Genomic DNA, 26163 nt, shown 5'->3' on the forward strand with positions numbered 1-26163 from the left:
CAATGGCGCACAAGCACTTTGACTGCACCCGCCTTTGCTTAAGGTGGTCGAGGAAGCTTCGCAGCATCTTTTAAAAATATGTCTTTCCAAGTGCAAAACGCTGAGGTTAAATGCTTAGAGCTCTGCCTGACTGCCATTTTAAATTTAACTCTCTCGCTTCTGACTGGTGCTGTCATGTTTCTTGCCTCAGTTTGTTGCTGGTTGTGGGGAGAGTTTACCCCAACTTCTGCCCCAGAACTGAGTCACTGCCTAGTTGGAACAGAACTGGTAAAAGTAAAATCATCTCAGGCCCTGCCATGGCTGAGCTTTCCTCTCTCTGCCTCCCTACAGGGTGATCTAGCATCAGCTGCCCTGTGGGAAGGATCCCGATGTGCATTTATTATCATCACATTTTTTCAAGGTTTTTAAGTGATTGAATATTACTTGTTACATTTATCACAGTGTGTGATAAAACTCATTTTACTTATTTTACGTATTTCATAAGATGTATATACGCCTTGATTGTTTAAAAATAATAATCCACACACTCAAATAAGTTTAACACTTCTGTTCTCTGTAGCATCTTGCTACTGATGATGCTACTTGAACAATGGGAGACTCAGATGTGAATGTGCTTGATTACAATTCACCTAGAAGTTCAGTTCCATTAATTTGGGTCAGAATAGAGGCATTGGTTTCCTCTCCCACTGTAGGTGAATGAACCCAGCATTACCAATCCGATTTTCTTTTATCATTGATGTTGTGAAGGTACATTGTGCTTAGTTTTTGTACATTAAATTCCTAACTGGATATAGCTGTCAACTGCGAACACATCATCTTGTGTCGTGCCATAATGCATATTTTATTTTATTTCACCTGAAGCTTACGCCGCACAACACAATACTCATTTGTTGTGCTTTGCTGCAGAAGACTAAACACGCATATACCACTCTATGGAAATTGTGACAAGCTTCTTAGTTGAGTTTTGCTGCATCAGGCTGGTTCCTCAAAAGTAATAATACTGCATTTATGAATCACTTTCTACAAAAAAAAAGTCTCAAAGCGATTTGCAATTATATAAAATACCAAATAGCTTGTCAGTGGTTTAAAACCAAATACATAAAATAAAAAATAGAACAAAAGAACGCTTTGAGAAGGGATGTCTCCGAGTGGGGAGGCAAACGACTCAAGGATTGTTGTTGTTGTTCCCAACGGTGGCCACTAGGGGCCCCCTCACAAACAAGAACGTCCAGTATTGCACACTTCAAGCAAGCTTAACCGGTCGCTTTAAGAATGCCGTATTACACAAGCCAATGGCTTGCCTGATCGGGGTTTCCTGTGTGTGTGAGTGGCAGTGTCTAGATCAAATAGGATGCTTGTTTTTTTGAGGAGCGAAGCCCCGCCCTGCGTTCCAAGCGCTCCATCAGCTGCGGGGAAAGAAACATTCCTAGGGCTTTGGGTGCTCTGCTTTCTGGCTACGAAGGCTGGATAACACATACGCCCACCTCGGGACGAAGACAAGGTGAGTGTTTCGGGGTGCTTTTGTAAAGGGAAATGGGGTTTTGGAATGGATTTAGAAATGAATGCACTTGAAATAATTTGTTTTTCCTGGATGTTTGCAGTCTTACTTAATAATTCAGTCGTGCTTTCACTGTTAAATGCTACTATAAAAAGCAAACAAACAAATGAATTTATAGATAATCAAAGTGATCTTTCGTTTGTTTATTAGTAGCCTTCAAGCTTTTGAGAAACGGAGAAGTTAAAATGTGACTTTTCATTAACCAGGAAGTAAGAGGGAGGAAAACTTGCTTTTAATTCCACCTGCTTATTGTCCCTCTTTTATTCCGTCCTTTTTTCGTTCTTTCTTTTTTGGGAAGTTTACATATCCTGAATGTTCACATAAAGGCCAATTCCACAGGGACAAACGATGTTAAGTCTATCACGGTGGAAAGCCATCCAGAGTATCTTGTGGTGCCTTTTGAAAGACGGAACGATTGATTGTGGCTTTCATGCGCCGGAGGCCCAGCGCGCTCGCTTCATGCAATGCGTTAAGTGGTCAGTCCAGTAAGTGCGCAGGTATATATAATATATCTGCCATTAAATACAGGGCAGGAGAAGGAAAATGTTGTATTTTTATGTAGACTGGGGCTAAAACGCCCAACAGTGTAAAAGAGAACTGTGTGAGTTGCCATGCTGCACAAAAATGAATACAGTACCAGACCCAGTCACTTTTGGTAAATGAATAAATATAGAGCGCTATTAGTTAATCCCTGTGTTTCAAAAGTTTGGCACCAACTAGAATTGCATGCACACGATACATGTAAAGCCATTCCCCTCCCAAATCCTGAGAACTGTAATTTGTTAAAGGTGTTGGGAGTTGTAACTTTGTGAGCGGAAAACTATAGTTCCCAAGAATCTTGAGGTGGTAGGGGGTGGGATGTGCTTTAAAAATGTACAGTGTCTCCACAGCCAAGTTGGGCGTTCAGTGTTGCTGGTCCCATAAGTGTGGAACACTCTTCCAGCAAGCATCCTTAAGATGTCACTTGAATACTTTTTTACGCTGGCAGGCCTGTTGGGTTGTTTAAACTTTTTAAAGATGTGCCTTTCACTTTCACGATTCCTCTGCATTTTTATGGTATTTTGTGCTTTTTGCACTTGTAAATTTTGTTGTACAATGCCCTGATACTTTATATGAGGAGCAGCCCATAAATATGTTTAAGAAGTAAATAGCACAGAATTGTTCTGAAAAGAGTTTGTGATACAGACCACTGATTTGCTTTCCCTGCACCCCATAATAGAAGAGTTGCTGTGAAAGCGGAGGCGGGAGAGAGGATTATATTTGGTATATTACTTAGTGCGTTATATTTATCTGAATGTGAACTTGGATTAATGCCTAAATCAGTTATTTGCTCTACAGAGATTAGTGAACTTTAGAATTCAGAACTGGGGACAGACTGTAGGCAAGGAATTCTGCCACGTTGGTGTTTGAAGTAGGGGAATCAAATTGAGAAACCGGCTGCCAATTCCAAATAATAGACAAGTTGTAAGTCACCTTGGAGCATTCCCTGTTTGCTAAATACAAGTAAAATAAACATGCTAAATTAGATCACTCCCTAGGGCTTGTGGGAAGGATCTGTGGTTCTTCAGATATTGTTGGTACTCAAACTCCCATCACCCATGTTCATGGACAATGTTGGCTGAGGCTGATGTGAGTTGGAGTACTAACAATATCTGAAGAACCACATTCCGTTCCCCCCGCCCCCAGGCATAAGGAATTTTTTCTCTTCCCTCCACCATCTGCTCCACAAGGTATGGGGAACCCCAGAACAAATTCAGAAGTGTGCGAAGGGGATGAAGAGAAAGGGAAATTTCCACTGCACAAGCAGAATGTCCTTACATGAACTGGACAATGTTGTTGGGTGAAACCCATAGGAAGCTGCCTTATACCGAACTGGACCATTATTGGAATTGGCTTGCCTTTAGATTTTTACATGGGAATAAGCGTCACTGAAATCATCAATGTATCCTTCTGAAGAACATAAGAAACTGCCTTATTCCGAGTCTGACCAATGGTCTGTCTAGTTCAGTATTGTCCACACGGACCAGCAACCACTCTCCAGGGTTACAGACAGGGAGTATTCCCAGTGCTGCCTGAAGATGTTGGGGATTCAACCTGGGACCTTCTGCACCTATGCAGTTTCCGCAGGTGTCATATGTGCTGTGTTCTGTGCCAGCTACAGCTTCCAGCGGAGTCTCAAGGGGAGCCCTGTACGAAGTGCAGCATGTTCATGGCTTCTATGCTACATCGGTGCTCTTTTACCAGTGACCAGGAAACAGAAGCTTTTCAGAAACATCTGGTCATCAGTGTGTCTCTTTCTAGAGTAAACCCCCACACACACTTATTTTTTTTGTTTTTGTGCAGGAAGCAGAGCAACAACGGACAAGATACCTAGTCCCACCCCATCATGGCTCCCCTGTAGTGGCAAAATGCTGAGGAGAAAGATGGATCCAGTTGCTCCCTGGTTGGTTTAAAGAACTGCTGTAGTTATAACTAAGCAAGAAGCAAACTGGGAAAGGAATGCATAAGTAAACCAAAATGGAGAGAGAAAATGGCCCTGGTCTACAGCTCCAGCCACTTGCAACGTTGTCTGTACCACGGCTAGCTCATGAGGATTCCTTCTCTTACAAGGTAAAGTTATTTTCCATCCTAGATTATTATCGAGGTTGCTGCAGGACAAAGGTGCAAGTAAAGAGACTTGTTTTGTTTTGAAAAAAGTAATGAGTGTGAGTTGCTGGACATTTACAATGAAAGCCTTGTTACCCAGCCTCCAGTTTTCTCAAGGTTTACTGAGAAATATTTACCAAAATATATACCAAATAGTTTATTTATTCAATAACCCGAAGGTTTTCAGGCTGGCAAACACAAAAAACGTTTAACACCCTCACAGCTATTAATTTCAATTTCAATTCATTTATTAAATGGATATTTAATATCTAAAAGAAAGGAGGCTGAAAGGAAAGTCAGTGTGGAGGAAGCGAAAAAGAATCATGTTAAAGGTATCTTTTTTGGAGATGCCACCAATGGTATGTGAGGTATTCTGATAGAGCAATACTCCAGCTGTTATTAACCCGATCTGGTCCCCTTTTTTCTCTTTTATTGAAGGATATTTTAATGCCATCATCATCATAGAAGGTGTTTGTGGAGGGGATATATTAATTGAAAATGTCTAGTAAACCAATGCCTAGTAAACCAGATTGGTTGCTGGGTTCCTATTGAGTGTATTTGGTAAGCCATTATGACAGTGAGAACGGATTGAGGATTGGAGTGATCATTCTGTGATATTATGGCAGTGGACAAAGCTGTATTTAACTTTTGAATAAATATGTTGTAATAATAATAATAATATAAAAAATAGCCAAGCCTGCAGAAAAAATACTTTGATTTATTACATATTTTCCCCATTGCAAGTGGTTACAGTCATGTTTTCAGGACAGATAGATAAAAGAAAGTGCTTCTTCACATATTGCATAGTTAAACCACGGAATTCATTTCACTAAGAGGTAAAGATGGTCACCAACTTGGATGGCTCTAAAAGAGGATTAGCCTGCATGGAGGCAAAGGCTATCAGTATCTACTAACCCTCTTGGCTATGTTCTGCTTTCAGGGTTGTAGGCGATATGCCTCTGTTTACCAGTTGCTGGAAACAGCAGGAGGGGAGAGTGTGGTTGTGCTCAGCTCTGCTTCTGGGCTTCCCATAGGCATCCTGTTGGCCACTGTGAGAACAGGACAAGCCTGCTGAGAGGTTTAGAAAGTTTGTAGGAAGTTTAATTTGTTTTAGTCTGTTTTACTGCAGTTTTAACCATCTGTAAGGATTCTAGATAGGTTGGTCCTTTGACCTGACCGCCAGAGCTCTTAATTACCGTATTTTTGTGTGTATAAGATGCCCCCATGTATAAGACTATTTTGGGGGACTCCAAATTAAGAAAACACCCCTCAGCACTACCTGTGTATAAGATGAGCCCCAATTTTAAACCGACCGTAATTTTTTGGTTAACCCCCCCCCCCCCTAGTTTTATACACGGAAAAATACGGTATGTTCCTCCTCTCAGCGGCTCAGAGTGACAAACAAGCTTCTCTCTGCCATTTTATCCTCACAACAACCCTGTTTTGTAGGTTCCTCTTGTCCTCCAAGGACAATCCAGGGAGCTTCAAGGCTAAATGGGGATTTGAACCTGGGTCTCCCTGGACTTAGCTCAGCACTCTTAACCACTACACCACTTCAGTACTTTCCGTGAAGAAGATTCCTAAACTGGTCTCAGTTAAGCTGTGCTTTTAAATTTTTAATTTAGTGTTTTTAAAATGGTGTGGTGAATGCCTACCTGGGGTTAGTTTCTGCTTTGGCACTGCTGCCTTGCATTTGAGAGCTGCCTGGAAATGAGCAGAAGGATCAGGGCAGGGAGGGAAGAAGTTTCCTCTGCATTGACCTGCAAAATCAAGCTGGCAAAGAAACCAGCAGAATCTGCTATAGTTATATTTATAGAAGCCAGAGTAAGTTGCCGCTTGGGCTGCTGCTATTGTCATTCCATTCTTGGGTCTTAGGGGGAGGCCCTCAGGCCTGTTCATCAGCTCAGTTGATAGCTCACTTGGTTAGAGTGTGGTTCTGATAGTGCCAAGGTTGCAGGCTCAGTTCCCATATGGGACAGCTGCACATTCCTCCATTGCGAGGTTTTAGACTAGATGACCGTCAGGCCCCCTTCCAAATCTATGGTTCTATGTTCTATGCTTCACCACAGTTTTGATGTGCAGTGCATGAACATGATAATGATGGTGATGATGAGTTCTTCATAATATATTTTTATATCCCGCCTTTCTCCGAACTTGGGATCCAAGGCAACTTCCAACACTTAAAAACATCATTGTAAAAAGTTACAGTATTTAAAAATGGAGATTTTGCAAAGAAAGCTCAACAACTTTGCCCCCCAAAACTCAACAATCCTGTGTAAATTTGGGCTGAGTACACACTATACATTTAAAACACACACATACACACACACACCAGAAAAAAAGAAACCTGGGTTTTTTTGACTTGTTAAGGGTGCTGCAATTTGTAGCTCTGTTGAGGTTAGTTCCCAGGATTCGGGGCGGGAGAAAGTCATGCATTTCAAATGTATGGTGTGTACACAGCCTTAGATTCATTTTTTTAAGGTCCTAAATGTAATAGTATCTGATTTAGCATGTGATATCTGAGTTCCTTTTTATCTTTTAGTTACACACGTAGCCTAAATAAATATACATAGGTTTTGTGTTTACACACATGGTTATATGCTTCCTAGGGATAGTCACATTTTTTAAAAACCCTTAATCACATCTTTGAAAGAGCACAGCTTGAAGGGTATTGTATCCCTTCATTGTGTTACTAATTAACTTTTCTGAAACAATGCACAGGATTTTTTCCCATGGAGAAAAAAACATCACAGAGAAATTTCTACCCGACATGACTGTTGGAGGGGAGGCTGTGACTTGGGGTGACATGAGAAAGGGGGGCAGCTGAGCTTTCTGCCTCCACAGTGTCCTAAGCCAGACAAAAGCACATGACAGTGTATGGATATTACCTTAACGTACTACTGACAGACAGTACGAAGTAATTTAGCATTCCGGTGTTTCATGCTCCTGTTCCTTGCGGTGCTGTCCAGTGTGCTTCACCAGTCTCTGGCTTAACCCACCCCCCACCCCCCGTAAGAACATAAGAAGACGCTGCTGGATCAGGCCAGTGGCCCACCTAGTCCAGCATCCTGTTCTTAAAGTGGCCAACTGAGTGTCTTTGGACTCTCCCCTCTGTTGTTTCTAGCAATTGGTAAGCAGAGGCTTGCTGCCTACAACAGTGGAGGTAGACCATATCCATCAGGGTTAGTAGCCCTCGATATCTTTCTCCATGTCTAATCCCATTTTTAAAGCCATCCAAGTTGGTGGCTACCTCTTGTGGGAATGAATTCCATAATGATACACTTTCTGAAGAAGATGTACATTTCTTTTGTCCATCCTGGATCTTCCAATATGCAGCTTCATTTGAAGTGTCCACGAGTTCTAGTCTTAAAGGGACCCCTGACCATTAGGTCCAGTCATAGAAAACTCTGGGGTTGCGGTGCTCATCTCGCTTTACTGGCCAAGGGAGCCAGTTTGTCCGCAGACAGCTTTCCAGGTCATGTGGCCAGCATGACTAAGCCGCTTCTGGCGAACCAGAGCAGCGCATGGAAACACCGTTTACCTTCCCGCTGGAGCAGTACCTATTTATCTACTTGCACTTGACGTGCTTTTGAACTGCTAGGTAGGCAGGAGCTGGGACAGAACAACGGACGCTCACCCCCGTCATGGGGATTCTAACTGCCGATCTTCCGATCGGCAAGCCCTAGGCTCTGTGGTTTAGACCACAGCTTTCACCATGCCATGCCTAATTTTATACAGTTCTGTCATGTCTCCTCTTATTCACCTTTCCTCCAAGCTACAAAGCCCAAAAGGCTGAAACCTTTCTCACAGGGAAGTCGCTCCATCCCCTTTATCATTTTGGTTGCCCTGCTCCGAACCTTTTCCAACTACAGTGGTACCTCGGGTTACATACGCTTCAGGTTACAGACTCCGCTAACCCAGAAATAGTACCTCGGGTTAAGAACTTTGCTTCAGGGTGAGAACAGAAATCGTGCTCTGGAGGTGCGGCAGCAGCAGGAGGCCCCATTAGCTAAAGTGCTGCTTCAGGTTAAGAACAGTTTCAGGTTAAGAACGGACCTCTGGAACAAATTAAGTACTTAACCCGAGGTACCACTGTATACAATATATCATTTCTGAGGCACCCACTATGGAGTACACTTGGTGTACACTGTTGAATTGTGTAACTGACTGAATTGTCAGGTCTTCAAAATAATTTCAAGTTGAAGGTTTGCATTAGTTTGAATAGAACATTTAAACCACACTAAGGCTGCTGTCTGCTTAAAACAGCATAATCCTGTGGATGTCTACTCAGAGGTAAGTCCTATTGAGTCCAGTGGGGCTTACTCCCAGGTAAGGGGTACAGAACTTCAGCCTAACTGTGCGATCCTAAGATTGGCCCACAGGAAAACTGAAGGCAGTTCATTTGCCGTATCCAACACCTTGCTGGACTCTGGCCCGCATGATGGAAGTGAGGAGCGCTCTTGTGCTTCTTTCCCTTTAGCCAACAAGAGGGAAATAAAAAGGATTGAGCTAAATAAAAAGAAGGGAAAGGGATTGTGCTAAATGGCTCCAGAACTAGTGTAATTTATTGTCCAGCTCAGGGGGAAAGGGATTATGGGAAGGACTAGTAGGTAGGAGAGAACCCGTTGCCGCGATTGGTGGCTGAATTTGCTGCCCTTTGGAACAGTGTTGTGATGATGTTGTAAGCCACCTTGGCAGAATTTGAATTTGTTTGATTATTTACTTTGAAACTGCCCTAAGCCTGCAGACTGATAGCTACTTATGTCGCAGACATGTACATGTCAGCTCGGAAGACAGTCCCATGTTATCAAGCCTTAAACATACTTGGCCAGTCAAGCATATTTTCTGTATGTGCAGGTGGGGTAGAAAGCTAATACCTGCATATATCCTTTTTTCTTGCAGGAAAACCTGATTGGTGCCCTGCTGGCTATTTTTGGACACCTCGTTATCAGCATCGCACTCAACCTCCAGGTGAGCAGTGGGGGAAACAAAAGCAAAAGGATTCCAGAGCAAACCTCAGCAGCAAAAAAATAATAATGCCACTGTGACTTCTTGTTGCCTTTTCCCCTTCTCTCTTTAGAAATACAGCCATATCCGGCTGGTGGGTTGCAAAGACCACCGGGCCTACTTCAAGACCAAGACATGGTGGTGTGGCCTGTTCCTGCTGTTCCTGGGGGAGCTGGGGGTCTTCTCTGCCTATGCCTTTGCGCCCCTTTCCCTGATTGTGCCACTTGGTGCCGTATCTGTTATAGGTAAACGTATCTTCACACAAGTTTGTCTTATTTAAGAAGCTTATAGGGGAAGGGGAAGTGGGACACAGAAGGCAGAGTGTGGCTTTCTTCTTAAATAAATACATATATGTGTGACATTTCACAAGCCTCCAGTTTGACTTAATGTTTAATCCTTGCCATTTTTCTAGGTGCTCCAGCTTAAGGGTCTGTTTTTAGAACATTTTATTATATCAGAGGTAGGGAATCTTTTTGGCCTGGTGGGCCAGGTCGCAGCCCAACTTTGTCAGGTGGGTGGGGCACCCCACCTATCAATCTCCTGACATCATAATGATGTCAGGTGATTGATTGATTGATTGATTAATAGGTGGTTTGTCTTGCCCACCTGCTGAAAATCCCCTGTGTGGTGTTTTCCAAGTGCAGTGCAAGGGGATTTGCCAGCCCAGTACTCAAGCCTAGGGCAGACGAAGCTGCTTTCTACAGGGATTGACTGCGGGGAAACTTGTTCATGCAACCAGTCCAACTGTGTCTCTGCCAGCCCCACACCTGATGTCACATATGATGTCAGCTGTGGGATAGGTGGCCATCATTTGGGGAGCACTGCGTTATGGGCCAAATAAGACCCAAGTCATACCAAATTTGTGTTATAGTTACTTTATATATTTATATTATATTTGGGACGCCAGTGGTGCTGTGGGTTAAATCACAGAGCCTAGGGTTTGCCGATCAGAAGGTCGGCAGTTCGAATCCCCACGACAGGGTGAGCTCCTGTTGCTTGGTCCCTGCTCCTGCCAACCTAGCAGTTCAAAAGCACATCAAAGTGCAAGTAGATAAATAGGGATCGCTCCGGCGGGAAGGTAAATGGCGTTTCCGTGTGCTGCTCTGGTTCGCCAAAAGTGGCTTAGTCATGCTGGCCACATGACCCGGAAGCTGTATACCGGCTCCCTTGGCCAATAAAGCAAGATGAGCGCAGCAACCCCAGAGTCGTCCACAACTGGAACTAACGGTCAGGGGTCCCTTTACCTTTATATTATGTTTGTTATGTTTTTATTTTGTGGTTATATTTGTTTTATAGCTACTTATAGAGAGAGAGTGAGTTTATATTTGTACTTATATGTATTCTGTTTGTTGGTGGTTTTGCAAGCTGCCTTTTCAAGGGTTTGCACCCTAAAAGGGAAGTTATATAGGTACTTTACTCTCCCTCGTGTTAGTAACATCCTTCACCTGTCATTATTTTCTCACTTAGCAAGTGCAATCATTGGAATCATATTCATTAAGGAAAAATGGAAGCCGAAAGACTTCTTGAGTAAGTTCTGGATTTTAAAATACCTTTTTAGCTCCAGCGTAGAATGTGGCTTTCTGTTGCTGCTTTTCCTTTGCTGCCTCCTCACTCTCTTCTGCATGTGTGTACAAGTTGATGAGAATTGGATCCTGGCACTCAGCCCTGGAAGCTCCCGTTGTTCTTGCAAATTGCTTTTTTCTTCTTTCTCGGCTGCTTCTTTCTCGACCTTGTGAGGGCAGGCTAGCTTTTCATTGTTTCGGAGATGCAGAGCTTAAATTTGTGAGTGTTGCTAGCCCAGCTGCCTGCGTATAGTAGTTCTGTGGCACACTGAGAGCCTGAATAAGAGGAAAGGGGGAGTCTGCAGGAACTTCTTTGCCTGGAGGTTTGTCTCCCTTCTGATCAGGGGCTGTGCACAAGCTGGTGGAAGGGAGCCTGATGGAGCCAGCTGCGGTAGCTAGGGTGGCACAACCTGGACAAGATGGGCATTGAAGGTCATGTGGCCATTAAATAAAATAGTAATAAGTTACATTAAGGTGTCCCCTCCCCCTTTCTAAGCTCTAATTAAACTGAGTGGGTGTTTAAGGTGCATGATGAAATCTAGGTCTCTGTGTATGCAGAGGCTTAGAGGGGCAGAAGGCCAGGCAAAGGGGCACTTGGAGCATCTAGTGGGTTCTGTGCCAGCAGCCCAACACAGTAGAGCAGATTCAGTCAATGAATACTGCTGGCCAGCCTTACAGGAGGAGGAAGAGACAGGAATATATAAAACTGAATGTAAGCATTTTTTGCATAACAGGTTCTGTTTAGGATCAGTTTGAGAAGTGAGAATGGCAGGCACTGCTGGCAGCATTCTTAAATGTTCAGAACCATTCTTATCTAGCATATATATATATATATATATATTCCTCTGTGTCACTCTCTATATGTATGAAATTGCTATTTATGACTCTGCATCTATGACTACTGGAGAGACTTGGCATGAATTTTCTTCAGAGTTTTGCACACTGCTACAGAAACCAAAACAGTTTAGCTTTATTTTACTCTGGATTGTGCAGAATTTTAGCATTTTTAAGGCAAATAGCACAGTACTTGCAAAAGACTGAGTAGTCTATATACCACTAGCAATCAGTAGATCTCAGTGGTTTGCATTTAATAAAATCCAAGTGCCTAGGTATACAATAAACACAATCTCAACCATTCTTAAGTAAGAAGAAAATCAAAGTATTTAGATATTATGCTGTTTTGCATTTATCAAAATAATCATATCCATATAAAATTCGAAGAAATAGAAAAGTGTGAATGCACATATATACAAATGTCAGAATTGCTATGCAAAGCAAACTCTCAAACTCACAATATCCATATATGTTAACTATAATCGTAGTTGTTATAAAATTGTTATAAATTGTTATAAAATTCTGAAAAACAAATGTGTGTCTCTGTGTGTAGTTGTTAAACAAAAATCAAGCTCTAAATAACATTCAACCATCCTCACAATCTCATGCTCACTCCCTTACAAATAGCCATTACGCATTTATTTATTTCAACCATTTATACATCTTGTATTTTTATCTTGTGAACTGCCCTGATGAAGGGTAGTATATAAATCCAACTAATAATAATAAACTATTTAAAACCAGATTTTTCTTTCATAAATCCCTTCCACACACCAGCCAGTAATAATCAAACTCACCAGTCATCAGTAACATGGACTAGTCCATGACTCCTCCCATTGTCCTTGTCTTGTGTATATCGTCCAAACAGCCATAGGCCTCTGAACTAACCCACTAACACAGCTTCTCCTCCCTTCCTCCTGCCAAAGGGCGCTATGTTTTGTCCTTCATAGGCTGTGGCTTGGCTATTGTTGGGACATACCTGCTGATAACCTTCGGGCCTAACAGTCATGAGACCATGACAGGAGAGAACATCACTAAGCACTTGGTCAGCTGGCCGGTTCTCTTGTATATGGTAAGGAGGCCAGTCTTGGAGTGATACTATCTGGGGTGCTTTGCCTACAACCAAGAATCTGCTTGCCTGGTTTGGGGTTTTAAGGAAAAACGTTGCCCATGGGTTTTGTTTTTTTTACAGGGAAACCCATGCAGGTTTGGATATAGGAAAGGGGGTATGGGTCTCTTTACAGCTGCCCACACTTTCTGAAACTGGCATCCTTAAATTTTGGAGAATCCAAGACCCTTTACTGGCAATGACTTGAAAGATTTTATTTCCCTAGGTTTTTATCCCACACTAGCAAGCTGTTGGACATCAGCTTCCACCAGCCCCTACCAGCATGGCCACTGGTCAGGAGTTCTGGGAGTTGTAATCTAGCAACATTTGGAAAGCATACCACATTGGCTACTTCTTAAGCAGAGGAATGTGGGTTGAGGTGGGGACAGAGATCCCCTGCAACAGTGTAGAGGAGGGTGGAAGGAACAGCATATTGGGACTGGATGCTGGAGACAAATGGCAGGTGGCTTTCTTGCTGTCCTAGGTGAATTAAGAGCTCCATCATGCACCTGCTTGTGAGCTTCTCATTGTTGCTTGAAACAGGATGCCAGGCCAGATGAAACTTGGCTCTGGTCCATCAGGGCTCCCTTTACATTCATAAAGACTGAAAATGGCAGAGCATGTGCCTGGGGAAGAGGTAAATCCCAGGGAGGGAATATTCTCATTGCATAAGGCTACCACCTTACTAAAGAGAAGCAGGTCTGAGGTCTGGTTGGATGGGTGACCATCTGGGAAGCACATGTACGCTGCCTCAGGTTCCATGACAGAAGAAAGGCAGGATATAAATGAAAGAGGACAAAATGCATACCTTTGTGCTATGTAAAACACTGTAACTTTCTATGTCCAGTAGCACCTTAGAGACCAACTAAGTTTGTCCTTGGTATAAGCTTTCGTGTGCATGCACACTTCTTCAGATACCAAAGTGGTTGGCATCTGAAGAAGTATACATGCACACGAAAGCTTATACCAAGAACAAACTTAGTTGGTCTCTAAGGTGCTACTGGACAATTTTTATTTATATATATATATATATTTCAACTGCATCAGACCAACACGGCTACCTACCTGTTTCTATGTGCCGTCAGGGTAGGATGGAAATTGGAGGGGAAAAACAAAATTCCCAGGTTGCTGCGAAATGAAGCAGCTGTTGCCCATTCTTTTTCCATTTCCCAAATGGAGTCGCCTCTCCAGTTCTTACAAAACTAAAGTGTGTGTTGACTTGTTTGTTTTTAAAGCCCATATTTATTTCTGCATTGTCTTTTTCTTCTTCTTCTTTCTCTTAGCTGGTAGAGATCATCATTTTCTGCCTGCTGTTGTATTTCTACAAAGAGAGGAAAGCTAACTATATTGTGGTGATTCTGCTGTTGGCAGCACTCCTGGGTAAGCTTCACACATGCGCTTTGTTCACACAACCTTGAAGTTTCAAGCACTTGGCTTAATCTTCCAACTACTGTGTCTGTTGAGTCAGAGTAGGCCTGTGGTTAGTTGGCTGCCTAGCTTGTTTGTCAAAACTTTTATACCACCCTTTTTCCTAATGGGTCCCAGGGTAAGTTGCACATATTACCAAAAACAAAACAATGCCCGCTGCCCATATTGGAATTGAAATTCATGAATTATGAAAGCAGCCCTAATGCAGCATAGTTCTGTGTATTTTTATTCCAGTATCCCTGCTGTTGTAAGGCAAACAAACAAAAAACAGCCTTTGTTTGTTTGTTTGTTTGTTTGTTTGTTTGTTTGGAGACCCTTACCCCCTCCCCATAAGCTACAATTGTCAGAGCTGGTTTCACAGTCGGTCCTTCTTGGTGAACTCTGGGAATTGTAGCTCTGTGAGGGGAATAGAGGTTCTCTTAACAACTCTCAGCACTCTTAACAAACTACACTTCCCAGGATTCTCTGGGGGAAGCCATGCCAGTTTAAAGTGGTATGGTACTGCTTTAAATGCATAGTGCAGATGGGACTGTAGTCAAATGGTGGAATTTGCTCTCACAAGAGATAGGGATAGCCACCAACCTGAATGGCTTTAAAAGAAGACTAGACTCATTCATGGAGGACAAGGACTATGTTTGACCTCTACTGCCAGAGGCCTTATGCCTCTGAATACCAGTTGCTGGGAATGGCAAGTGGGGAGAGTGCAGTTGTGCTCGGGTCCTGTTTGCAGGCTTCCCAAGAATGTAAAAGGACCGAAGATCCAATTTCAGGCTGAGGGAGCCAGCGTTTGTCCACAGACAGCTTTCCAGGTCATGTGGGCAGCATGACTAAACTGCTTCTGGTGCAGTGGAACACTGTGACAGAAGCCAGAGCACATGGAAACGCTGTTTACCTTCCCGCCACAGCAGTACCTATTTATCTACTTGTACTGGTGCGCTTTCAAACTGCTAGGTTGGCATAAGCTGGGACGGAGCAACGGGAGCTCACCCTGTCGCACCACTGACCTTCTGATCAGCAAGCTCAAGAGGCTCAGTGGTTTAGACCACAGTGCCACCGCGTCCCTCTGGCTGGCCACTGTGAGAACAGGATGCTGGCCTAGATGGGCCACTGGCCTCATCCAGCAGGACTCTAATGTTCCCATCGGTGGGACTTGTGGAACTCATTACCATTGGACGTTTTGCTTCCTGTGACTGTCATTTTCCTTGTTCTCTAGTGATGGGAGGGTTGTTGTCTTAAATATGTTTTAGGTTCTATGACAGTCATCACGGTGAAGGCAGTGGCAGGCATGGTGGTGGTTTCGATACGAGGGAACCTCCAGCTGGGCTACCCCATTTTCTACATCATGGTGGTTTGCATGGTGGCAACGGCATCCTTTCAGGCAACGTAAGTGGCTCGGAGCTTCCTTCCTCTCCCTTTTTCTAAGAGCAACCTTATTTTCCAGCTGTAGCGTACAACTGAATGTCAGCATAATTGAAGTTTAATTAAAATGAATAATACATTAAAGAGCAGCCCCAGGGGGGAAAGCTAGGTAATTGTATTGTTCGTTGTTATTACTGGCAGTGGGCCTTTTAGTAGCTGTTAGCTGCTTTTCCTCTTCTGCAAAGTACCTTGTGACATTTTAAGGATACATTTGAGGAACGCCTTCCCATTGCTTACAGTCAATGTGCTGCAGTGCAGAAAAATTGCCCTTTTGGGTCAGACCAAACAACCATCCATTCTGACACTCTGGCTGCCGAGAGTGACCAACTAGGCAGCCAACCTCCGTCATCGTTTCTTAGCATCTGGTGATCTAAGATATGCTGCCCCGGGACGTCGAGGTTTTGTTCTTAGCTACCAAGGCATAGATAGCTAATTTTTAGCTTACCAAGCCTGATCTCTCTGTGTCTGTTAAGAAAAGAAAAAGCATTTGAGGATGGGCTGGTGCAGACTGAAGGGGAAAGCAATCAAGGGGGAGAACTATAGAGCAGCGTTGGGGAGTCTTTAGCCCTCCAGATGTTGGACTCCAACTCCCATCAGCCCCAGCCAGCATCATCAGTGGTCAGGGATGATGGAAACTGTAGTCTAGCAACATCTGGAGAGCCACACATTCCTCAAACCCTGCTGTAGAAGGAAAATTTTATAAGCTGGTAAGCTGGAGGTAAAGTGTGCCCCAGGAATTATTTTTATTTTATTTTATTTTATTTTATTTTATTTTATTTTATTTTATTTTATTTTATTTTATTTTATTGTTGTTATTATTACCCACCCTTCATTCTGTAACTGATGTGGAATAATTCATAAGGTTTTCAGATGTATACAGTGTCTGCTTTAATGGAGACTAAAAGGAATCAACGATTGTTATGATTAGGTCAGCCTCTTTTGAGCTGTACGTATAAATATTAGCTGGATACCTAACCATAAACACCTGGATTCAAATCTCCACTTGGCTGTAAAATGCCCTGGGTGATTATCTGAACCTAATGTAAATTACAAGATATAAGGGGTGGTGGTGAAGCACATGTCTTCCACTCTGAGCTCCTTGGTGGGTGGTGGTGCAAACATGTAATAACAAATGGAGACTTGGTGATGACCACTGGCTTAGATAGCTTTTAAAAAGAAATTGGACAGAAGAATGCAATATAAAATCATATTGATGGCTGTTTTAGCCATAGCTGATAAATGGAACTTCCAGCTTCAGAGGCAGTCTACCTCTGTATACTAGTTGCTAGGGGATATGTGGCTGAAGAGGGCTCTTACCTATCAGTCTGACCCCCTGCTTTTGTTATATTTAAATACTTAATGTTTTTAACAACACACTCCTTAAACTGATTGATTGATTGATTGATTGATTGCATGCCTGTTTAATTATTAATTCTACTTCTTGATCGTAGGTTTTTAACACAAGCAACACAGCTGTACGATGCATCACAAATTGCCAGCATAGGATACATCTTGTCCACTGCAATAGCAATTACTGCAGGTAAAAGAAATAAGGAAAAATAACATAAACTGGTGGCTGGAGCAGGTCAACCAATTTCTGTGGCCTGAGATGGGCTCCTAAGAAAATAATGGCTGGTGGGAGTTGCCGTCCCAAACATCTGGAGGGCACCAGGTTGGCAAAGGCTGGATTACAGCATAGCATAGTTTCACTGGGAGGGGCCATAGCTCAATGGGTAGAGCACGCAGAAGGTCCAAGTTCAATCCCCAGCATCTCCAGGTAGGGCTGAGAGAGACCCCGTTGAAGCCCTGGAGATCTGCTGCCAGTGAGTGCAAACAGTACTGAGCCAGATGGATCCAAAGGTCTGACTCTGTGTATAAGGCAGCTTCCTATGTGCCACTTAGGTTCATGCCCAGAGTGTAGTTTGCATTCAGAAGCTCATTCTTGGAAAGAGATAATGTTTTATGTGACACATTCAGTATACTTTCTGAAAACAAGCCAAGGATCTCTGTCTCAAGGAACTGATTCTAAAGTTTGCCAGTAGTGAAGGGAAGGGATAAACAAGGGTAATAAGGGATGACTGTACCAGATGCCAGGAGTGAAGGTATAACTCGGCCTTTGGCCAACTGTTGCCCTCCAGGTCTTTGGAACTACTACAACTCCCGGTTGCTTCCCATGCGTAATATAAAATGAAATAACAGATGATTAGCTTTTGTCTAGCAATTGGCAACAAATTTGTGTTTGAAGATGCTGTATGTCATGTTTCCATTTCCCCCTGCCTCCTGGGTCAGGTGCGACCTTCTACATGGACTTCATTGGAGAAGACATACTTCATATATGCATGTTTGCCTTGGGGTAAGTTTACGGTGTTGATTTAGGGGTAGTGCAGTGTGCTATTATTTTGGGAACTTTTGCTTCATCATTTCATTTTACATAATCTGGGTGGGGCAGACGGGAATTCCCAATTCTTAGCACCTCATAGACTTAGTAGCTGCCTTAGTCCAGACTTTGCTGTCCTGGTGCCCTCCAGACCTTTTGGACTACAACCCCAGCTATCACACATGTTATGTGACATTATTAAAGACCAGCAGGTTGTCAGTTCTCACGATCCAGAGAGAGTTTTCTTTTATGAGCAGTCTCTCTCTCTCCCTCTCAAGGCAGAAGGGACTTCTCTTTCTCTCTATGACCTCCTGACCCAAACCGTTCTGTCCCGTCTTGGCAGATGTTATAAGCCAAGAAAGGCAGGCAAGCAGGTGGTAAGCCACATTTCTCCCTGCACTTTGTCTCCATCCTGAGCAGGCAGGCCTTGGCATTTAAGCTAATCCTGAAAAGAAACCTGAGTTAATGGTGCTCTGGGCTCCTTTCATTAGTTCTGCCATAGACAAAGTGGTGTCCCAGTTGCTATGTATACAAGCAATTTTATGGTGGTGGTGGTGGTTAAGATTTTTATTTTTATTTTTACCCCACCCATTCTCCCAAAGCTGCCCAGGGCAGCAAACAATAAAGTAGTAATACAATTTAAAATAAAGTGAAAACATTTTAAAATATCAAGATCGTAAAACGTTTAAAAACAGTAACATATAGCCAATGATTGTACAGTTTCGTCCTCAAAGCAGGCTGCAGAATTACAATCTTGTTGCAGGAACTCGTTTTATTTTGTGCAGTCTACAAATAGCGCTTGCATAGCACAATGTTATACCAGTGAGCTCTTTTCTAGAACTGTTTACAGCATTGCTTTGCCTCATGAACTGCATTGGTCAGTAGGAAAACAGCTTTTTCAGCCTTTTAGAGAAATAACCGGCTAACATGAGATCAAGTTGTTGTTTAAATTCCTTTGCTGTCAGCTTCTTTGCTCCTTCTGTTATTTCACAAAGCAATTGTATTCTCTTATTCCCCCCCACCCCCTACCCAGGTGCCTCATTGCATTTTTAGGCGTCTTCTTGATCACTAGAAACAAGAGGAAATCAATCCTTTTCGAACCGTACATCTCCATGGATGCTATGCCAAGTAAGGCAAAAAAAAAAATCTTTCTTTTCATGAGCAAGTTAATAGTTACACATTTTTCAAAATGTCATCTGCCTGTCTGGCCCCAGCTGCATTACATATTTAAAGCAGTATTCTATCACTTTCAATAGCCATGGCTTCCCTTCAAAAATCCCCAGAACTGGTTTTATTGGGCCTGTTTTCTGGACAATTATCAATCAATCATTTTACTTGTATGCCGCCTTTCCAAAGTTAAAGTTATGCTTGAGTCGCCTTACAACATATTAAAAAATTGCGTAACTACAAACATAGCAAAAGTAGTCAAACAATATGCAAAACATCAAAAAGAACACAACCAGACTGAACAATTTCCACATAAATCATATGGTCAAAAATAAAGATACAAAAAAAAAGCAACAACAGCAACGGCCCCCAAACAATACCCTCTCCCCCAAATACTACCCCACTCCAATACAGTGGTACCTCGGGTTACAGACGCTTCAGGTTGCATGTTTTCGGGTTGCGCACCATGCCGAACCCGGAAGTACCGGAACGGGTTATTCCTGGTTTCGGTGCTTGTGCATGCACAGAAGCTCTAAATTGCTCTTTGCGCATGTGCAGAAGCGCCAAATTGCGACCTGCACGTGTGCAGATGCGACGCTGTGGGTTGCGAACGTGCCTCCCGCACGGATCACATTCGCAACCCGAGGTTCCACTATATTCTATTCAGCAGTCTCAGCTTTTGTAGCTGGAGTCAGCCAGCCAGCCAGCCAGAACCTTGCCCTCTCTCTCCTAATGGTGTCCCTCTTGGTGGTGGCTGAGCCATCCAATTTGCCTAGAATAGGTCTGAGTAACCTGTGGTTCTCCATTTGCTGTGGACTCTTAACTCCCATCAGTCCCACCAGCATGGGACACGGGTGGCGCTGTGGGTAAAAGCCTCAGCGCCTAGGGCTTGCCGATCGAAAGGTCGGCGGTTCGAATCCCCACGGCGGGGTGCGCTCCCGTTGTTCGGTCCCAGCGCCTGCCAACCTAGCAGTTCGAAAGCACCTTCGGGTGCAAGTAGATAAATAGGGACCGCTTACTAGCGGGAAGGTAAACGGCGTTTCCGTGTGCGGCTCTGGCTCGCCAGAGCAGCGATGTCACGCTGGCCACGTGACCCGGAAGTGTCTCCAGACAGCGCTGGCCCCCGGCCTCTTGAGTGAGATGGGCGCACAACCCTAGAGTCTGTCAAGACTGGCCCATACGGGCAGGGGTACCTTTACCTTTACCTTTACTTAACTCCCATCAGTCCCACCAGCATGGCCAGTGGTCAGGGATGATGGGAGTTGGAGTCCAACATCATCTTGGCTGGCCGCAGCTCAGGCACCCCTGGCCTAGGAAGAGGGTTTTCAGTTTTCAGTTGTTTGTGGTCTTGACATTTACTTATTACTTATTAAGTAACAACTTACGATAAATATTGCTTAAAGAGAGGAATATCTGCTTATTTTAATTCTTTCACAATTCTTTATAAGTACTTTGCCAACTGCCTCTGACTCTTTATATGTTTTGAAGCAAAGTTTCCTCCTTAACCTCTCTGGTGTCCCTTGACATAAGTAACAGCCATAGAATGATTATGGAGACACTTGTAGGGAGTTGCCTCACATAAATCAGGGATTGAGAAGCTTTGGCCCTTCAGATGTTACCAAACTCCAGCTCCCATCATCCCCAGCTACCATGGCCAAAAATCAATGGATGGTGGGAATTCTAGCCCAACAATATCTGGAGGATCACGGGTTCCCCAACCCTTCCGTAAATAAAGCCCTTTATTTATTATTTAGTGTCTTACTATGCAAAAGATCCCAAGTTCAATTCCTGTCAGTTGCCAAGTGAAAAGGACCTTGGGTGGTAAGGCTGGAAAAGACGCCAACCTGAGGCCCTAGACAGCCGCTGCTGGTCAGAGGATGTAGCACTAGGCTTGACAGATGAGTGTTCTGGTTTAATATAAACCAGCTTCGTATGATTATGTGCATAAGTGGGAAAGAAAGCAGTTTATAGTCCCTCACCCCCTCAAAAAAAAAGCCCCTTTCAAATGAAATATTTTCCCTCCCCTTCTTGTCTGTAGGCATGCAGAATTTGCATGACAACGGAACAGCAGTTCAGCCTGAGCTCAAAACGTCATTTTCCTATGGTGCCCTGGAGAACAACGACGCCATCTCTGAGATCTACGCACCTGCTACGTTGCCGATAGTGCAGGAGGAACATGGTTCGAGGGGGTCATCTGTGCCTCCCTACCGGGTCATGGAGCATGACAAAGGGGAGTGAAAGCCCTTGTAAGGGACTGGCATAATGCCTCCAAGTGTGGTCCTCTTATTTATTCATCCCTTCTTCTTTTTAAGCACCGCTAAGTCAACAAACAAACAAAAGTCAGTTTATTTATGGATTAAGTGTGTATGGAATGAAAACTTTAAAAACTGAACTGTACTTAAGGGTCCCCTACCCGTGTAATATGAAAGCTAAGTTGATTGTTGCAGGATGCAAGCAGCTGCATCGGCCTCGCTAAGCTAAACTGTAACAGGATGTATAGCTATGTCAAAAGGAACTCAGGATATTCTGATGGCTATAATATTGCTGGTCAAACAGCAGGAACTAAAGGGTGAGTTTAGACTGTTTTCCTGATAAAATTCCCTTTATGATCACATAACATGACTCAGTATGTGGGTTGTACGGGTCTCAAGCAGAGCTTTGGGTTTGTGCACCTTCCCCACCACATATGGATGGTTGTATCCAGCTTAAGTTTTACTCAGCATGGACTCATTGAACTTAATAGACCAAAGTTGTCCATTTATTTCAGTTCCTCTGCTCTGAGTATCACTAGCATTGGATACAACCCAGAATATTTTTAATATGAACCAAAGCTTACACATGTCAATTCCTGTTTTAATTAGACCTGCTCATGCTACCTGCCTGCTGCCTTGTACCTTAAGGAAAAAACTAGCCAAACATTTGACAATGTCAGATAAGATTGAGAGTCCCAACAACAACGGCCCACAAACACACAGCATGCAACTGGCTTTCTGCTATTTATCTTGCAGGACAGCAATTTAGACCTTCCCTACAAATGTATAATTTCAGTTGTGTCGATTCATATTGTGGGTCAGAGATTGCATTTTGATTGCTCCCCTTGTGTGGGGGTAAGGGCTCATTCCTGCCAATAGAAAAGTTAGCTCAACGGGGAGTGGGCTGGGATGGAAAGTTGCTCATTGTGTTGCTATTGTGTACATGGTTTGTTTGCTTTTTTATTATTTGCAGAAAGTATTTACATGGGGCTTCATTCCAAAATGGCAGAAATAAAATCTAAGTACTAACTCCCCTCCTTTCCCCCCCCCCTCCCCTGTCCAAGTTACAGGTTGCTGTTGCTTTCTGGACCCTTCATACATCAGAGCTCCATGGCCCTTATCATGAAAAAGTTATTTGCACTTGGACCTGTGGTAATGAATAGGCCTGTGGTAATGAATGGGCTAAGTTAATTGCCACCTTAAAGAGTTATGAAAATGGATTTGTGTGTGAGTGCGTATATGAAGCACTTTAAATAAATTTGCAGAAACTCCAGGACCACACACTAACTTGGCAGTAGTTAATTCTAGATCCAGGAATGGAGAACCTGTGGTCCTCCAGATGTTGATGGACTTGAACATCAGCCTCAACCAGTGTGACCAGGGATGGTGTGAGTTTTAGACCAGCAACATCTGGAGGACCACAGGTTCTTGTCTGCTGTTCTAAATCAAGATGAGGCCTTATTAGTGATCCTTTTTGTTCCCTCCATCTTTTCCTGCACATTTATTCATGATAACTCCCCACCCCATTGTTCATCACCTGAGTTGGGATATAGTATACAACTTCCACCAATTTTAGCTTTGGAGGAGATGTATGCTGTGAATCACTGACTGAGTCAGTGACTGAGGTTGACTGTTTCTGTTGCTCATACCATAATGCTGCCTTTTAGGTTGTTGTCTGTCAACTCTGGGTCTTTTTGTGATAGGAATGCATCCAGAGGAGTAAACCAGAATGTCTTAGATGTAGGTCTGGAACCAGAAACCAGTTGGACACTTGTTTCAGCATTCAAGCAACTTCAGCAATGCTGGTTGTTTTTACCTCTCTCTGCCTTTTAGGCTGTTTTAATATATTCACTTTTAAAAATATGTGATCTGCATGAAAACAAACCCGTCACGTAAAAAGTGGTTGGTGCTAACCATGGGGTGTTTAATCTTTGCACACTTGCTTTAAACTTTTCAGTTAAGTCTGGAGGTGGGGAATCAGCTTTTTATCTGCAGCATGCTTTGCGTTTTCCATGATGCACTGTACACTTCAGGCGGAATGGCATTATTATTAGACTAATAATTCAGGGACGTAAATCTTATTGAGTAATTGGTGAATGTTGACCTGGAACCACCATCTTGGGGGAAACCCCATAATGTCTGCTTCATTCATTTATCTACTATGCAAAATGTTTTGCTCATTAAACGAGCTACGTAGCAGAGGAGGTGAGGTAGTGTAGGGGACGAATGGGCCTTTTAATTTCCTTTTTGCCTTTCCATTATAAATGAAAGAGGTTGTTTTCCAATTGTACAAGCATGCTGGAGACCTCTGTGTGATTTAACCACAAAATGACACCTGTGTTCTCAAAACTGCCTGTTCCAACCACAGGGTACTGAACCTCTGTTATTTATTGTTTGGGTTCAAGCCCCAAGCAGAAGAATATGACCCTCTCTGTTGGCTGGCTACACTTGATGCTTTTTTAATGGTTTCTTAAGTGTTAATTTATTGAATAGGAACTATTTACTTTTTTTTTGTTTTAGCTCTGGGAAGAGAGAGTGCCTTTTTAGAACAGGAAAACCTCTAAGCCAAAAATAGACATGACAGACACACACACACACACATCCCGACACACATGTACTTAAAAGCAATTGTGGGGGCCTTCACTTTTATTTAAAGCAGTGGCCAATCAAGGATAAAAGTGTGTTTAACCCTTTCAATCCTGCACTATTGCCTGCATCTCCCCGCCTCCCCAAGCAACCACTAATAGGAACTGTAGGATAGGATTTTGAATAAAGACAACACTGCAGGGTGAAAAGGTTAGTGCACCTCTCTCCCTCGGTGCTGCTGTTCTGATCAAAAGGGGTTTTTTTTTATATTGTTGTGGAAAAATAGCCACATGTTGTATTTGAATCAGGACACAGCCTGGGGCTCCTTTATTTCAAGCATGCAAGGAGAAGCAGCCTGACACCAGAGTGTTACAAGCTGCTCTGCCCCAAGCAGAGAATCTCAAGCTTATATAGAAAAAAACAGACTAGCATGCTTCTTTATCTCATAGTACAATGTGTTTTCAAAACAAGCCCAAAACATATTCATCAACATAAGCAATACCCTTTTGGTTATAGAACAGCCTGCATGTTCTCAGAACCTCATTTTCTTTGCCAGCCCTCTCATCCTGTCACATAAACAGGTGTCTTGACCGATGTTTAGGCCTGGCCATCATGCACACCCATCACTATGCTGAAGTCTGCTTCTGGCCTGTTTGGGGGAAGGAGCAGCATCTCACTAGACCAGGTATAGGTAACCTGGCCCTCCAGATGTCGCTAAACTACAGATCCCATCAGCCCCAGCCTTCATGGCCAATGGGCAGGGATGATTATGCACTAGACCATAATTCTTTTTCATTTCCAAGTTAGGACAGTTCCCTGAAACAAAAGTTCCTTTCAAACACATCACTGGCAGCAGGGTGAAATAGTCATCTTAGAGGCTTGGGTCTTGGCAGGTTGACTTCACCTCCACTCTCTTCTGCTTAGTAAATGTTGCTTTCCACACAAAGAGATACCTCTTGTCTTTTGTCGTGGAGGCTTTTCAACCCGGGTGTGGCTTTTTCAGTGCACGTGGGGAAGCATCATATAGTTCAATGGTAGAGCATCTGTTTTGCATGCCTCACCAGGTAGGACTACGAGAGACTTCTGTCTGAAATCCTGCCAGTCAGTGTTGGCAATACTGAGCTAGATGGGCTAATGGTCTGACTCAGTCTAAGGTGGCTCCCTATATGCCAATGTAGGATGCTTCATTGCTATAATGCTGAAAATACTAAGGCGTCTTGTGTAGTGTCACTGGAAACCAACCAATTCCATGGGTAGAATATCCATGGTCAGCAGAACACTGTATCCGTAAAAGAAGATAGATAACTTCAGCTTCTTGAGGCAAGAGGGTGACATTATTTGAAGGGCCTCTTTTGGTGCTTTGGATTTCTCCATGGTTCCAAGTTCTCAAACACAGGAGTCAGGTAGTATTTAAACCCCTGTCTATGCTGGACAGCACTTTGGTCTGGTCAGCATTAGAGGTCCGGATGGTTTCCCTTGTATTCTGTCCCCCATGCCCCTGCCCCGTTTGTCTAAATGAGCAGAAGAAAGAGAAGCCCATCACACATAGCCAGACCTCTCCTTGGGCACAGCTCCAATATCCCCACTAGAGAACAGTGGCTGACTGTCAAATCCATCAATGGTGTCTACTCTTGATTAGGCAAGGAGCTTCTATTAGCTTGGATTGTTTAGGAATATCTAAGCTAGGCTTGCTGGCTGGGTCTTATAGGAGTTGCAATCTAAAACATCTGGAGGTCACCAGGTTGGGTAAGGTTGATCTACATCAGATTTTATTTTCAGGATTGTGGCTTCACTGTATAGCTCTTTTATCATTCTTAATTCTACACCATCAAATATGATGTTGGCTGGATGTACTGTCAATGTTTTCACAATAGTGCTGTGTAAATAAACTGAGCTTTATGGTACACCGAAAGTAAGACAACAGCATCTTTTGCCTTTTTTGTGTTATTAACTGTTTTTAATTATTTTATGTGTGAATCACCTTGTGACAGTGGTTTAGAATGTAGTTAATTACTTTCTTGGGCTCCATGATCACTGCAGATGGTGACAGCAGCCACGAAATTAAAAGACGCCTGCTTCTTGGGAGGAAAGCAATGACAAACCTAGACAGCATCTTAAAAAGTAGAGACATCACCTTGCCAACAAAGGTCCGTATAAGTAAAAGCTATGGTTTTCCCAGTAGTGATGTATGGAAGTGAGAGCTGGACCATAAAGAAGGC

General features: G+C 43.3%; 1 protein-coding gene across 4 annotated transcripts; it reads left to right on the forward strand.

Annotated features, from left to right (window-relative positions):
• Positions 1–1364: 1364 nt before the first annotated feature.
• On the forward strand, positions 1365–25865 carry NIPAL3 (NIPA like domain containing 3). Of its 4 annotated transcripts, none has more exons than XM_028738846.2 (13): positions 1384–1501; positions 1857–2055; positions 3902–4168; positions 9107–9175; positions 9285–9456; positions 10679–10738; positions 12534–12679; positions 13999–14095; positions 15391–15526; positions 17014–17102; positions 17852–17915; positions 18973–19067; positions 21145–25865. In XM_028738846.2, the coding sequence occupies exons 3-13, from the start codon at positions 4076–4078 to the stop codon at positions 21342–21344; spliced, it is 1221 nt and encodes a 406-aa protein (XP_028594679.2). In that variant the 5' UTR covers positions 1384–1501; positions 1857–2055; positions 3902–4075; the 3' UTR covers positions 21345–25865. The 4 variants fall into 4 exon arrangements, with proteins under 4 accessions (XP_028594678.2, XP_028594682.2, XP_028594679.2 ...); XM_028738848.2 differs by having other exon boundaries at positions 1857–2043; XM_028738845.2 differs by lacking the exon at positions 1857–2055 and having other exon boundaries at positions 1365–1501.
• The last annotated feature ends 298 nt before the right edge of the window (positions 25866–26163 follow it).

Source organism: Podarcis muralis, chromosome 7 (genome assembly GCF_964188315.1).
Source record: "Podarcis muralis chromosome 7, rPodMur119.hap1.1, whole genome shotgun sequence".
Lineage (NCBI taxonomy): Eukaryota > Metazoa > Chordata > Lepidosauria > Squamata > Lacertidae > Podarcis > Podarcis muralis.